Below are 15,091 nucleotides of genomic sequence, written 5' to 3' on the forward strand. Positions count from 1 at the left end.
AAGCCATCAGAGTAGATAAGCATGCTTTATATTTGATTGACTGATTGGACTTGCATATCTTTCTACAAAAGCTTGATGATCAATGCTTGGTCTTGGCAAACATGGGTGATCTCACTGTAGGTCTCATCCTTACCAGACACTGAGTCTTTGTGTGCTCCTGGGTAAATCCCTGGCTTTGCTCTTCCCAGTCTGTAACAGTTTGAGGAGGGAAAAAGAATGAGTAATGATGAGGTCAGCCCTCAAGCATCCTTCATTGTTTTAAAGGTGCAGTGTTAACCCAGACAAATTGGTCCAGTCTTGTTCCTGTTCCTCTTATTAACAAGCCCTTCACCACTACTTCGCTGTACTTGACCTCTGTGCTGTGTAGATTGTAAAACCTGGTTACAGGAACTCAGTCATTTTTTCTCCAATGGATGTGGATCGTGATGCTGCTGTTTCCACCCAACGTGAGTTGTTTTATTAGGTTACTAAGGGACATTATCTTTTCTTGGACCTGTTCCATCTAGCAGCAGATATTAAAATGTATTTACGGTCTGCTCTGAATGAAAATAAATATATTGGTGCTCACATAATAAAGATACTGGCTTTATTTAGAAACATGGATGAAAGCTCTGGAGGGGAAAAAACTGCTTGCTGGTCAGTTCTTGTTTTAATTTTCTTGTAAAGATAATGTCATAATGATGTGAGACCCACAATGTTTGTTTTCACTTTAGATACAGCCTGGGTGTTCTCTCTCAGACTCTTCAATATTTAGGTGGTTCTTAATCCTGGCCACAAAGCTTCCAGTCACCCACGTTACACATGGGCTGGAAAGCTCTTTCAGGATAATGTAAGGGATCTGCTATCCTAGTCGGAGGTCAGGATGTCACAACAGAATGCAAGGGAATGGTTTTAGGCAGAGTGGCTATTGTGTCACAAAGCTGCATTGTATGGAAAACCTGGGCTTGCCTTTCCCAAGGTCCTTTTAGGATTCTTCATCTCACCTAGACAGATTTCAAGAAGGCAGATGAAGCTTTGCACTTTCGTTTTTGGATGGGTCATGGCCACCTTGGATATAGATATGCATTGTATGGTGCAGCCTCCATGTATCTTCCAGGTCTGACTCATTGCTGGGTTCTTGGAACCAAGTTGGCTAATTCCAGAAATTGGGGAGAAGTCCTGTGTTGGACCAAAACGATCAGTAAAAGTAACTTAGCCCTTTGGGTTTCTGTAAGTGGTTTTCTATTGGCTGAATGCCACACTGACCTTGGAGCCAGACTGTGTGCCTGGATTCTGGATAGTGTCCAGGTGCTGTGGCAAGCCTTCAAGTGGTAGGGTGGTCCTTGGTTCAATTCCAAGGTTGGCAGCTGCTATTTAAAAATATAATCAAGCAGTTACAGGCTTATTTAAATTTCAGGAAAAGGTCATTCAGAGTTGAATTAGCTTGATAATCTGTGGAGATGAATTTCTCAAATGTGCTTTCCATTTTTCCACAAACTAGTGCTTTTAATGACGTGTGATACTGGCAAATCAGTAATAATTTTGATGTAAGTGTCTTAATCTTTAAATAGATGCTTTTACCTTCAGTCTTCCCCCTTTCCCATTTTGGGTGTATTAAAATTGCTACGTCAGGGGGTTGAAATAAATTATACAGAAACTTCCAGTTTTTATCTTAGGGCTTTGTAAACAAGATTCTGTTTATATATACTTGCAGTATATTTTAACCAGCTATTGGGCGGTATAGAAATGTAATAAATAAATAAACCAAGTATGTTCTGTGTGTTTTTTAAAATTCATACAAGTTGATCTTAAAATGGGGGAAGAGAGAAAGTTTATTAACTCCCACTCCCCAATGTATTTATTTTGTAGGAATTTGGGGCAGTAAATTGTATTATGTTTACTTGCCAGTAACATTTTCATGGATTTCTTAGTTGGAGGTATTCATCTATCTATTTTATTATTATTTCTATACTTAAAATAAAAACAAACAGTTGAAAAAAGAATTAAACCTCTTTGAACTTCATTTTTTTCTTCATCATAAAACTATATAATACAATCTTTTGTTTAAAACTTTTGAAGCTCCATGGATGTTACTTTTTTTTACTTCCTGTTCCAGAAAGCTTCTGTTTTAATAGAGTGGTTCCCATTTTTTAAAAAAATTAATAAAAATTGCACATGTTCTTTTCTAAACTTGCTAGATATTTCATACTGCTCCAGTCTAGAAACCTTTTTATTTTTCTTTCCTCTCACCCACCCTGGCATATTCCCAGCTTCTATAGGCTCTCAGGCCATTTAACCTCTCCCATTACGCCCGGGGATGGAAGAAGGTAGATCTGGAACTATTAGTATATCTCTGGATGATTCACAGTAGGTCTCTAAAGGATTTCTAACTCCCAACTCTTTAGCTATGGCAGCAACAAAATCCCCCCAAATTATAGTGCTGAAATTAAGAAAACTTGGGGTAAACAGGAGTGGACTTCTGTGTGGAAGAACTGTGAACTCAGTTGAGTTCTGGTACTCAAAACAAATTCCTGGGCTCAGAATTCTTTAATTCCAAGTGTGTATTTTGCATCAGGCTTCGATTGCTGGTGTTCTAGTAAAAAACAAAGTGCTATACTGAATCAGACCAAGGGTCCACGTAGTCCAGCATTCTGTTCACACAGTGGCAAACAACATGCCCATGAGAAGCCCACAAGCAGGACATGAGTGCAACAGCACCTTCCTGTCCATTTACCCCAGCACCTGTGGTAGATAGGGATACTGCCTATGATACTGGAGGTAGCAGAGAGCCATCAGGACCAGTAGCCATTAATAAATAGCCTTCTTCTCCAGGAATTTGTCTAACTCTTTTTTAAAGCCATCCGAATTGATGACCGTCTTGTGGTTGCAAATTCCATAGTTTGACTATGTGCTGTGGGAAGAAGTACTTCCTTTTATCTGCCCTGAATCTCCCACCAGTCAACCTTTCCTGTTCTACACATATACCCAATGCTCACCTCTTCATTGCTAGCCTGAGGTATCTGGGCCCCCATTTCTCCATTTTAATGGATCCATTGAGGTTGCAGCCATTCTTTGTGAATCCTGATTATTTGGAGGCCTCTTACTACTGATACTTGCAAAATGGTGTCCCTAACCCCAAATACACTTTGCTAGTGTTGTGTCTCACCTCCCAATTTGAATGTGTTGTTCTGGTATTATCACACCATCCATTTAGCACGTGAGATTTTAATCGTTAAGTGTTCCATGTTTTCTGATTGCTTTTATCTCTAATATGGAAAGAGTTGTCAGGCCAAATTCAACATGCATCCAAAAATGCTTAATATGCTGAGTAAAAAAGGAGAGGACAAAGATTCTTGAATATGTTTCCATAAGAAGTCTCATTTTCTTAATAGTCTGAGTTGAGTGCCCTGATATGACCCAAATGCAAGAAATTGAAAGCTTTATTTGTGCATGTACTTCTTTAAAAAAGAAAAAAAATGAAGGGGGAATAAAGGTAATTTGAGGATACTTCCTGTTTCTGTAGTAATAACCAAGGCTGCCAATTCTCAAAGGGACAGAGGTCAGTGGGGCTACTTCAGAATAAGTGGTTTGAGGATTACAGCCTCATTCTAGTTTGGTGAATAATCTTCTCTGTCAAAAAGTAAGTGTTTTGCAAACAACATAACTGGGATGGTGACATCCGCACCCTTTTTCTTAACTATGAATGGAAGGGAATTATGGATACATCTCAGAGCCAAGGAGAAAGAGGACTTTGGCACCAATTAAAAGCCATATGAGTACAAATAAAAGTACTGTAGTGGTGTTAGTCTCTAGTCCAGAGTTTACTGTTTCCTAATTCCAAGAAGAAGAAGAAAAGGCAGAGCGTTTCAAGGTACGACTCTTGACAAAACAAGAGACATAGGAATGCAGTTTATAATAGATGCATTTTTACATTTTTTAAAAAATGTGTGTATACTAAGCAAATGAAATCTCAGTGCTTTCAGAAAAGGGTTCATCTTTTCTGCCTGGGCTTGCTTGTAAGATTATTACCCCTCCTTCCTCCGGTTTGTCTGCTGTGCCTTTCTAACAGCAGCATGCCTGGCAAAAATTCAACAGATATAGTTTTCATTATGCCCTACCTTCAAGGTTCCATTTCCATATGTCGTTTGTCTTCAGCCCTGTTCAGAAGTAAGGCTCACGCATTCAGTCAGCATATGAACAAGGCCGTGCCTATTATCCCCACCTCCTGGCATCTGCGGATATGGAATGAAAATCTACAGCAGGAAAACCGTCACACTTGCCTCAACCGCTTTTCCGTTATTGATGTTCATGCTCTATGTGTGAACGCTTAGTGGTGGGGCTAGTCAGCAGAGCCCTGCTCATGTGTTGATTTAATGCAAGAGTGTCATTTCTGAATGGGGCCTCTGTCTCCCAAGGGATCCCTAAACATCAACCAAGCGTCCTTAGTCTGTTGCAAAGAATTCTGGGGCAGTTTCTAAGGTTGTACACTCACATTGTGCAGGGCACTGCCCAGGCCTAATAGACCTGCCTTGTTGACCTGTCTACCGAGACTGCAACCTAGAGCCCACCTTCTATCCCCTAACAACTGTAAGAGAAGGTGACTAGTGATGGGCAAGCTGTCCTTCAGGGAAGCTACTATGGATCTTTTTACTTGAAGGACCCCTTGCTGAGCATTCAAGAACCCCAGTATTCCCCAGAACACAATATGAACAACAACACCTTCTAGAATTGTTATAGTATGACTATTGAATGTGTGAGGTATGCAGATTTTCAAGGCACAGGGGCCGACCAGAAGAAATATGTGGCAACTCAACTTGTTCACACAATCCAGACTCAAAAGTTGTCTCAAGTTGTTACGAAAGGTGTTTTAGCCACAGATCCTTGTTAATTGCATGGATTGTTTGCAAGCCTTTTAGTTTTCTCTAAAGAATGGCAAATTCTACTCATCAGCAACAACAATCTCTTTGTGTGTGTGTGTTTTTTTTAAAAAAATTAGATAACCATCCTGGGCTAGAAGGGGGTTAAGCATTCAGATCTTGACAGGCTGTTGATTCCAGCTTACTTCAGCCTCCTTATTCTCCACTTTGAAGATTTAAACCAAGGAGAAGGGGGGCATGGAGCGCAGGATCTTGTCTACTTTATGGAACTCCTAAAAATGCCAGATCTCATTCAGACAGGACTTTTGTAGGCCGGCTTGCAATCTTAGAGCTAACTAATAATCGATCCCCACAATTAGCTATTTATCTTGGCTTTTCCTTAACTCCCCGGCCAGCTTCACCAGTGTAAAACTAAAAGCATCTTTATCAGAATTAAGGAACAAAATACTATGTTCTCAACCCAGCAGAGAAAAAAGAGGATATGTCTGGACTCTCATTGGCCTGCAAGAAGGCCACAGATAACTGCAGCCTGACAGTGAAAGTGAGTCATGCTCATGCTGAAGTTCATGTCCTTCCAGCACCAGCTGTCAGGGTTTCCCAAGTCAGCAATATTATTAGACCCCTCTGAGTAATCCAGCTGCACTCAGCAAGGTTCATAACAAACACTGGGATAGGGAAGCCAGGAAGCATCCAGACACAGCGTGAACCTCTCCGCCCTGGCAATGACCCTGCAAAGTTCTTTGGGGTGGCCAGCTGTTTTCACTGCTGTTGTTCCAGGCAAGCAGGGTTCAATGAAGAAGGATTTGAGGGTTCTGGGGAAGAGCAGATAGCCAGATGCAAGGGATAAGGCGGGGTGGGCGGGTGGGAAGGTAAAGGAAAGCTGGCTTGTCCCAACGATAAGATCTGGCCCTGTTATCTATGATACCAACAGCGAAATCAAATTTTGGCTGAAACTTAAGAATTACTATCTGGTCAATTTTGATGGTAAGGCTGAGCTGGAGAGCAGTGAGAAATAGATGACAGGTGTGACCATTTTCAAGGATTGAATTTAGGTGAGTGCATGTGAATGAATCATTTACTTTGTAAGACCAAAACAGCGAAGATCCCCCCATGTTCTGAAAGATCTGTCTTCAGCTTAACTTGCAATACCTTCTTTTTCTTTTCTGCAGGGAAGGCTGCTTCTCCCCAATCAGTCCGGAGTCATGCCCGCTGGTGCAGTCCTTCCTGGGTCCCAACAGAACATTCCTTCTGGATGGGCATGTACAGCTGAAGACTGGCCTGCAGACTCAAGAACGGCACCTTTTCCTCTTTAACGATCTCCTTGTGGTTGCAAAGCCCAAGTAAGTCCAGTGCTGAAGAAAATTATTCTTGTGAAACATCCTGACAGCTGACATCTTTTATCTGACTTCGTATTATGGAGTTGGTGAGATGTTGAGGATCCTTCCAACATGACCTACTCGCACTAAGGCCTATTCTACACCAAGCAGGATATTGCAGTAGGAAAGCGGTATGAAATTGGTATATAAAAGGTAGGAGCCACACCAAGCGGTATATATGGTATGTGTCAATGGGCCCCCACAGCTGTCAGTGCACTTCAGTACTGCTATAAAGCATTTGTGTGGCTCCTGCCTTTTATATACCACTTTCATAGGGCAATATCCTGCTTGGTGTAGATTAGCCCTTAGCCTTTTTTCAGTTTTACCACAGGGCACCTGATATGAGCAGAGAGTCATGGCCAGATGTAAAGCTTGGGTTGATGATGGATTAGTTAGCAGAAATTAATAGCTATTCATTGTATTGTGTTGTTACTAGACTAGACTTCAGTATTGTGCTATAAATTTAATGGTGTTTTATAGGGTAGCGCAGGTGAAAAAGAAAGACTTCTGCCCGAAGGAGCTTGCTGTTTAAAATCTTGACCGTGTGAGAGACAGAGGGAAGGAAAGCAAGCAAGAGGCATGGAGAACAGGATGGATATGAGCCAGGCAGTGACATATCGCCCCTGGGACTCCTGAAGTTGCCTATTCCTGCTTGCAACAACTACAGAAAGGGCCTATTTGTATTAGCTGCCCCAGCCGTCTTTTGTGTGGCAACAAGTTCAAGATATGCATTCAACACATCCAACCTACTGCACCCATTATCTGATAGAGGAGGAAATTATATCAGGTCTTTTCCTTCTGAATTTCTCCTTCACACATAATCACATGTGAAAGAGTCCTCCAGGTTTGCCTGAAGCTACTAGCGCTACATGAGGCTGGCATGCGAGAGCTCCAGCTTGTAAGTTTGATTTAATTGTGAACGGTCGAGTGAATAATCCAAGCTTAGCATCAAGCCTGATTGCTCACAAACAGCCTACCCAGACTCCTTGGTGCGATCACCTTCTGTTTAGGAGCATCTTCCAAACACTTTCTCTTTGTGCAGGAACATGAGGAAGGCAAAACAGTATGCCTGTGCTTATGAAACATTGCCTTTCTGTGAACTTGTTCTTGAGATAGTATCAGTAGAGCCCCCAGTTAAAATCACCCCTACGTAGAGCTGGTTTATACACTTCTTGGCTCCCTCCTACTCTAGTTCTGGATCTCAGTGAGCAAAATCTAACATCGTGCAAGTGGACTTCCGCGTGCACAGTGAAACTTTGCCCACCTCCCTCCTGCCACGAATCTCCTCCAGAGTGTCCCCAAATCCTTTGGAGCACCTTTTGAATGTTTACATGGGGCTGTAGTGGGGAGGGGAAATCACTAGCTCCCAGTTCTGATCGCAGAAGCTGTTCCGTTGGCAGGAAGGGTTCATTGGAACCAAGCTATGCCTGTATCTCAGGTTGTCTTTGGTCATCCATATATCTGACCCACATTTTCTTCTCCTGTCTTGTGTTCTTTAGACTCCGTTATGGAAGTACTAACAACGTCCAGGTAGCTTCACTTCCCTATCAACCTCCTAGATGTTTTCTCCCATGACACATGGGTATTATATTAAAATAATACAAACGTGTGACATTCATGTTGCAAGTTTATGCGATCATGCATTTAACAAAACAAGAAAAACACTCTAAAGCAACGGTGGGGAAAAATAGAATGATTTGCATACATCACTCTTTATTCTGTCAAGGACATTCCAAGGGTCTAGCCACTTCAACAGAAATCTAATAGCTGTTTTTCCAGACCCAAGGGGATCTGGCCCATGTAGCTGTAGCTTCTCAGCACCAAATAATTCCCTTCCTGAAGCTGCTTTTCTTTAGAAAAAAGTTAGGCAACTAGGCATTCTCCAGATGTTTTAGACTACAACTTCCATTATCCCTGACCATTGGTCATGTTGACTGGGTTGGTAGGAGTTGTAGTGCAAAGCACCTGCAGGGCACCAGGTTGCTTGCCCCTCCCCTAGAAAAAGCAGCCATTGGTGTTCTGTTATACACACATGTATTTAATGTGTAGTTGGGTCTAAAGGCAGTGGAGAGCAAGCAGCACTGGCAAGTCCTGTGTCATGGAGGGTAGGCCTGTCAGTGGTTGTTCACTAGCTGAATGGTTCCTCCTTGTTCACAGGTAATATGCCCCTGATTACTGGTGACAAATGGAAGATAGTGATAATAGAATATTCATAGGACCTCCTTAGACATTATTAGTAATGCTTACAATACGTTGTATGGGAAGTCATTGTTACTATACAGGCATGATAGATCCTATATAGGGTCCAGAAGGTTGCAAATTCCTCCCTGAGAGAGGGGGTGGTGCCAGCCTCTTTAAAAGAGGCAATAATGAGGCCACTCCTGAAAAAAAAACCTAACCTGGACTTGGATGATGTTAGCATCTATAGGCCAGTAGCCGATATCCCTTCCTTCGCAAGGTACTTGAGTGGCTGGTTGCCGGACACCTCTAGGCACTCTTGAATGAAACTGATTATCTAGATCCATTTCAGTCAGGCTTCAGGGCTGGTTTTGCAACAGAAACTGCATTGGTTGCCCTGTGGGATGACCTTTGCCAAGAGAGCGAGGGGGGAGTGCATTCCTCTTGGATATCTCAGCAGCTTCAATACTATCACCTATACTTCAAGATAGGTTGCCTGAACTGGTAGATGGAGGCATTGCTCTCTGGTGATTCCAATCCTACTTGGATGGCTGATTCCAGAAGGTGGTGCTGGGGGTTATTGCTGTGTGCCTTGGCAGCTGTGCTGTTGGGGTCCACAGGGCTCTATTCTATTCTCCATACCGTTCAACATCTACATAAGCTGCTGGGGGAGGTTATCCAGAGGTGTGGGTTGAGCTGTCATCAATATGCATATGACACCCAGCACTATTCATCCTTTTCATCAAATCCAGGTGAGGCAGTGGCTGTGCTGAATCAGTGCCTGGGCATGGTAATGGCTGGATGAGGGCCAACAAACTGAGACTCAATCCAGACAAGACAGAGGTACTGTTAGTGGGTGGTTCATCTACCTGGCTAAGTGATGTTCAATCTGTACTGGGCGGAATTCACTCCCACTAAAGGATCAGGTTTGTAACTAGGAGTGCTCTTGGATCCAGAATGGACATTCGAAGCACAGCGTGGAGTACCTTTAATTAGTTTAGGCTGATGCACCAACTGTATAGGCTGGATTACTGCAATGCGTTTTATGTGGGGCTGCCTTTGAAAATGGTCCAGAAACTTCAGGTGGTCCAAAACAGGGCAGCAAAATTGTTAATGGGGGCTGGCCAACAATATCATATTATGTCAGTACTTTTCCATCTGCACTGGCTACAAGTCCATGTCCAGGCCCAATTCAAAGTGCTGATATTAACATTCAAAGCCCTAAATGGTTTGGGTCCAGGTTACCTGAAGGATCTTCTCTTCCCGTATGTACCTGTCCAGAACATAACATCATTCTCAGCAGTCTTGTCACTTCCAATATATACCATACTCTCTAACCCAAAATGAAAGCAGGTGGGGAAAGCAGGTCGGTGTTACAGCTAGGTAGCCACTGATAATGGCAACCCACCTCAAGAGGCTAGATTCTGTATGGAATATGGCCCCTGTGCCTTTAATAACAGCATAGCAACAAGAAGCTAGGCACGGAAGCCCTGCCTTTTATTGACGTGTTGGCAGCAAAGCATGTTAGATCAGGAATTTCTATAGAGAGCTTCCCAATGCAAACTTTTTTTGTTCTTCACACTTGTCCTTTTAGATGCCTATTAAGGTTCCCTTTTTTAGACTGACCTACATTTACACAAGACTTTCCAATCGCAGGCAGTAAGTCACTTATCAGGTGAGAGATTCTGCAACAACCATCTCCAGAAAGATGCTTTGTTAGAAGCAAAATAAGCTGGAGACTCCCAAAGAAGGGAGAACGTCTTTCCATTGATTTACTCCTGTACCTTTCAGCATAGAAGAGTAAAACTTTCATTTTGCTGCCTCCGAGCGGGAATTGACTCATATTCATTCTGCTCTCTGTCCTGATCCTTACTTAGTGTTGATGAATCTCTCTCGGCCTTGTGGAAGGAGAAAATATCCAGATGAAAAGAAACTTCAATTGGTGCAATTCATCCGGAAGCATCAATTGATGCAAAGCGTGGCAGCCAGGCTGCTAACCAGGCTGCATGGAATAGAGATTACATGACACCAATATCAAACGATCTGGACTGGTTGCCTGCTGTTTTCTGGGCTCAGTTCAAGGTGTTGTCCTTAACCTTTAACATCTTAGGGAGTGGATGTCTACAGGTCCACCTGTCTTGCTATGAACCTGCTTAGATATTAAGATCTTTAGGATGGACTATTTTGAAGATACCCCTGTTTGCAGAAGCCTGCTGGTAGGGTACAAGTGAAAGGACCTTCTCCTGAGCTGCTTCCAAACTCTAGGATGCTCTCATAGGAACAGAGGAAACTGCCTTGTACTGAATGACATCACTGGTCCATCTAGCCTAGTATTGTCGGCACTGACTGGCAGCTCCTCTCCAAGGTTTCAAGCAGTTTTCTTCTCTAGCCCTACCTAGAGATGCTGGGGATGGAATCTTGGGCCTCCTGCATGCAAAACAGGTGCTTGTCACTGAGCTACAATCCCTCATTTTAGAGTTCTGCTTGGCGCCGACTGTCTCCGTTTTTAGGAAAGATGTCAAGTCACATCTCTCTAAACGGGCCTTTTAAATTACTTTTGGGCTGCAACCCTATACCCACATACTTGGGAGTAAGTCTCATTGAAGCCAGTAGGATTTACTTCTGAGCAGACAGGCTTGGGATTGCACTTTCGGGTTAGAATCCAATGCTGTCCTAGTGCAGGCGGTCGGCCAAGCGTCACAATGTGCAGAAATGCTCGTTTTCAGAAGGGGCAGGTTGTGCCTCTTCCAGAATGAACTTTTCCCACTCGCTTATTTATTTTATTTATTTATTTATTACATTTTTATACCGCCCAATAGCCGAAGCTCTCGCTGTGGCGCTTCCTTCTGGAAGGCGGCGTTGGATTCTACCCTCAGTGTTTTATTGTGGTTTTAATATTTTAAAAGGTTTTTTTTTATGGTTTTAATTGATTGATTTGTTTTGATTTGCTGTGCATCACCTTGATTGCTTTTAGCAGAAAGATGGTATAGAAATGATGATGATGATGATGATGATGATGATAATTATAGGGTGGCACAAATACTAATTAACTAATGTAAAACCACAGTAGCAAATGTAAAACCACAGACCGTAAACAAACATTTGGGTATCTGGCCTCCATCTTTCTTTCAGCTTGTGACCTTGAAAAAGAAGTCCCCACGTGAGACAAGAAAGTTCTGTCTCAATTTTTTCCCTTGGGAGTCAGATGGTTTTCTTCAGTGCCTCATAAGTTATTTATTTTATTTATTTAAAACATTTCTTGGCCACCTTTCAGGGCAGAAGTCCTCACAAGGCAGCTTACACCACTAAAATACATAAAACCAGTTAAAATATTAGAAGCAATAAAAACACAATCACAATAAAATAGCAATTAAAATCAATAAAACCAATAATAAAAATCGCAAGAGCAACAATAGCAGCAGTAACAATAAGTCCCATTCGCCACATGTAGTTCTAGCTTAGCTCATGCTTTGCCCCTGCCACCGAAACAGTAAAAAGGGCATGTGGCAGAGTTAGTGCAGTAATGAATGCCCTGTCAGTTTCAGCCACATTGTGATAAAAGGCATGGAGTTCCCCTGCATCACATTTTTGTTTTGAGAATTTTTCCTGGTGCCCAGTTTGAAACTCATGTGCAGGAGATATGGCGGTGACTGGAGATGTATGGCTGGCAGTAGGAACAATCCATGTGGAAAGGCTGGAATGCCTCAGCACGCCCCAATGGAACTCATGGGAATGGTGTAATAAGAGTTAGACACAATCACACTTCTGCTCATTCTAGTGGGGTTTATGCAGGAGACATTTCCCAGTGAATTGTGTCCAGAGCAATGTTTATATCTGTGGATATTTGGATTGGAGCCAGTTCTGCTGCTGCACAGCATCCAGTCACAGCTGTTATCGGACGAGATGTTAAAAGCTTTGGAAAAATCAGAGCATCATAAATGTAGGTCAGTCCTTTGAAATCCATAAAGGTCAAGGGCTTTCACATTTCAGATCTAAATAGCTGGATGTGGGCTATGCTATGTTGGTGATTCAAATTAGACTATTTTTGAAAAAGGAATATCATATTTTCCAACCCTCTACATGCATGTTCAGGCTTTACTTGACCCTTGGGATTCTTCCTGAATTGAGATTTGAGAGCTGGAACTAAGGCCGTAGCTAGACCTAAGGTTTATCCCTGGATCGTCCAGGGGTCAAACCTGTTCATCTAGGTGACACACAGGGGATCCAGTGCTCAGGCAGGGGTGAACCCTGGATGATCCCAGGCTAAACCTTAGGTCTAGCTGTGGCCTCCGTCTAGATTTTGCTCAGTTCTAGGCAAGCTGTTAAAACTTCTTTTTGTTCTGCTTAGCTTGTTGTTGTATTAAATGTATGTGTTGCTTCCCACCACAAAAAGCCTCGAAGCAACTTACACACGCAATGCAGAAATCCGTGATAAATGGAGGTAGTGGTGGACCCAAAATCAATATAAACCATAATCAGCACAATAATAGAAATAAAACTAAATACCATAAAAGCATAAACTAAAAACGATACAATATCAAAAGTGTTGATCCACAAATTTTAAATGTATTAGGTCCACACTCTGTTTTGATGTTTTTCTTGTAAGTTGCCTTGTGGACCAGCAAATATGTTTGTTATGACGAGTCACAGATTTCCAGCTGTCCATATCTGTGGCAAGGCTGCTTGTCCCCTAAGGTTTGAGGTGTGGCGTAAAGTCCAGGCACCTGCAAGCTTCCCTGTGCCAATTCTGCCTTTTTCTGCTTCCTCCCTAGGCTTCACACACAGTAGGAAGTCAGGAGTCAGGCTTCAAACTGGCTTACAGAATGAAAAGATAACCAGCCGCGACATAAAAATATTACAGAGCACTTCTTGTCATAGCTTTGAGATTATCCCAATTTTCACATTTGATGCATACTTGCCCTTTGATTTGCTGTCTTCCTTCGATTACAGCATTTGGTGACGGTTCTTTTTGCCTGGAGAAACTAGTCTGGTCCAACAAACACAGATTTTTTGAAACTGACAATCCGTCTGCTTGCTCTTCAGGGCTGCTGCAGTTGCAGTTCGCATTTGTAGCAACGGTGGGGTTAATTGCTTTACGGACTTCAGTTGATCTTAAGTTTTGCTGATTTTATATTTATTTCTAATCCCCTGCTTGTATGTGATGAACTACAGTACACTTTGTTTTAACTACAGGTCCCAGTTACATTTCAAGCTGAAGAGCCAGGCACGTCTCAGTGAAATGTGGACAGCATCTTGTATGGAAGAGGTCTGTGAGGGCAGCCCTAACCTGGAAAGGTCTTTCGTTTTAGGATGGCCCACCACTAACTGTGTTGCTAGTTTCAGGTATGAGAGATTCTTTACATTGATTGCTCAGCTAATGAGTCAAAGAGTAACCTTTGGTGCAAAATCTGTAACTCTGAAAACCGATGATGACGACGATTGGATGTGGATTTGCACCCTTTTTAAGCAAAGGAAGTTGGGACTGAGAACCAGGGGTTGTATCCAATGGTTGCGGAAAGCCTTATATTTGCTCAAGTTGGCACTCCTTATTTTTGCTGCTCCTCCCCCCATACCACTTAAGCCTCCTGTCCCCTCCCACAAAAAAACTGCTCCTGGGTATTGGGGGACCCTTGGGGACAAAATGGGATATGGTGTGCATGGTTGCAATATGTAGAGAGGATAGGTGAAAGTTGGGTCCCACAATTTACACAAACGGAAGCACTTTCTGCTGTGGTGAAGCCACCCTTGTGTACAACCCTAGGGTTGAAATCCTACTTCTTTCTGTAGCCCGGGGGGGCTTGTCTTGACGAAGGGTTTGCCCCGCGATGGATTTGGAGTGGCGCAGGTCATCTACATATTTCAATGCGGCAGTTTGGAAGCATTTCCTGAAATGTCCTTGTAGTTCTAATTTTTTAAAAACAACAACAACAACAACACTCCTGCCCTCTCTGCACCTCTGCCCCAATCCTTCTTTCTCAGGGATCTTTGTTGTGTGTTATTAGTATAGCTCTTCCCTGTCTTATACTAGTTTAACTGTCATGGCTTCTTCCAAAACATTCTGAGACTTGGGCCAGATCTACACTAAGCAGGATATGACACTTTGAAAATGTTTCGAAAACTCTACATGAGGTGTGTCCTGGGCCTCAACAGTTGTCACTACTGTTATAAAATGTTTTAAAACAGTAGTGTAGATCTTGCCTGGGTTTGAGCACGAAGCTTCCTCATACTGAGTCAGAGCCTTGGTCCATCTAGCCCAGTTTTGTCAACACTGACTGGCAGCAGCTCTCCAAGGGCTTCAGGCAGAATTTTTTCCTGCCCTACCTGGAGATGCCAGGGATCAAACCTTCTGTAGGCAAAGCAGGTGCTCTACCATTAAGTCACACATGACCCTCACCCCTGAATTCTCTGTTCGAGATCTCTAGTCACCCTTGGAGAGCTAGCGTTTCCAGAATTTTGGAAGGAGAGGGATGCCTGTTTAAGCCAGTTTTACTCCATAGTCTAGCTGTGTCTGAAGAGTTCTGCAGGAACCTCTGCAGCCACAAAATTAGCATTTGCAGCAAGAAAGAAGCATTTTTCTGATTTGCAAGGAAGTGGCTAAGAATGGAATATTGTAAGTATTCCTTCTGAAACAGAAAATCTGAATGTTCATAGAGATGAATGTTAATTTGAGAACTACAGGGG

The 15,091-nt window shown here is 42.7% G+C and overlaps 1 protein-coding gene across 1 annotated transcript in view; it reads left to right on the forward strand.

Moving 5' to 3' along the window:
- Positions 1-15,091, forward strand: part of ARHGAP20 (Rho GTPase activating protein 20) — a 99,426-nt gene that overhangs the window by 46,937 nt on the left and 37,398 nt on the right. Inside the window, exons 3-4 of the mRNA XM_063127073.1 lie at positions 6,026-6,196; positions 13,604-13,753. Of these exons, the coding sequence (XP_062983143.1) occupies positions 6,026-6,196; positions 13,604-13,753 (321 nt within the window). The remainder of the gene's footprint in view (positions 1-6,025; positions 6,197-13,603; positions 13,754-15,091) is intronic.

Source organism: Elgaria multicarinata, chromosome 5 (genome assembly GCF_023053635.1).
Source record: "Elgaria multicarinata webbii isolate HBS135686 ecotype San Diego chromosome 5, rElgMul1.1.pri, whole genome shotgun sequence".
Classification (NCBI taxonomy): Eukaryota; Metazoa; Chordata; class Lepidosauria; order Squamata; family Anguidae; genus Elgaria; species Elgaria multicarinata.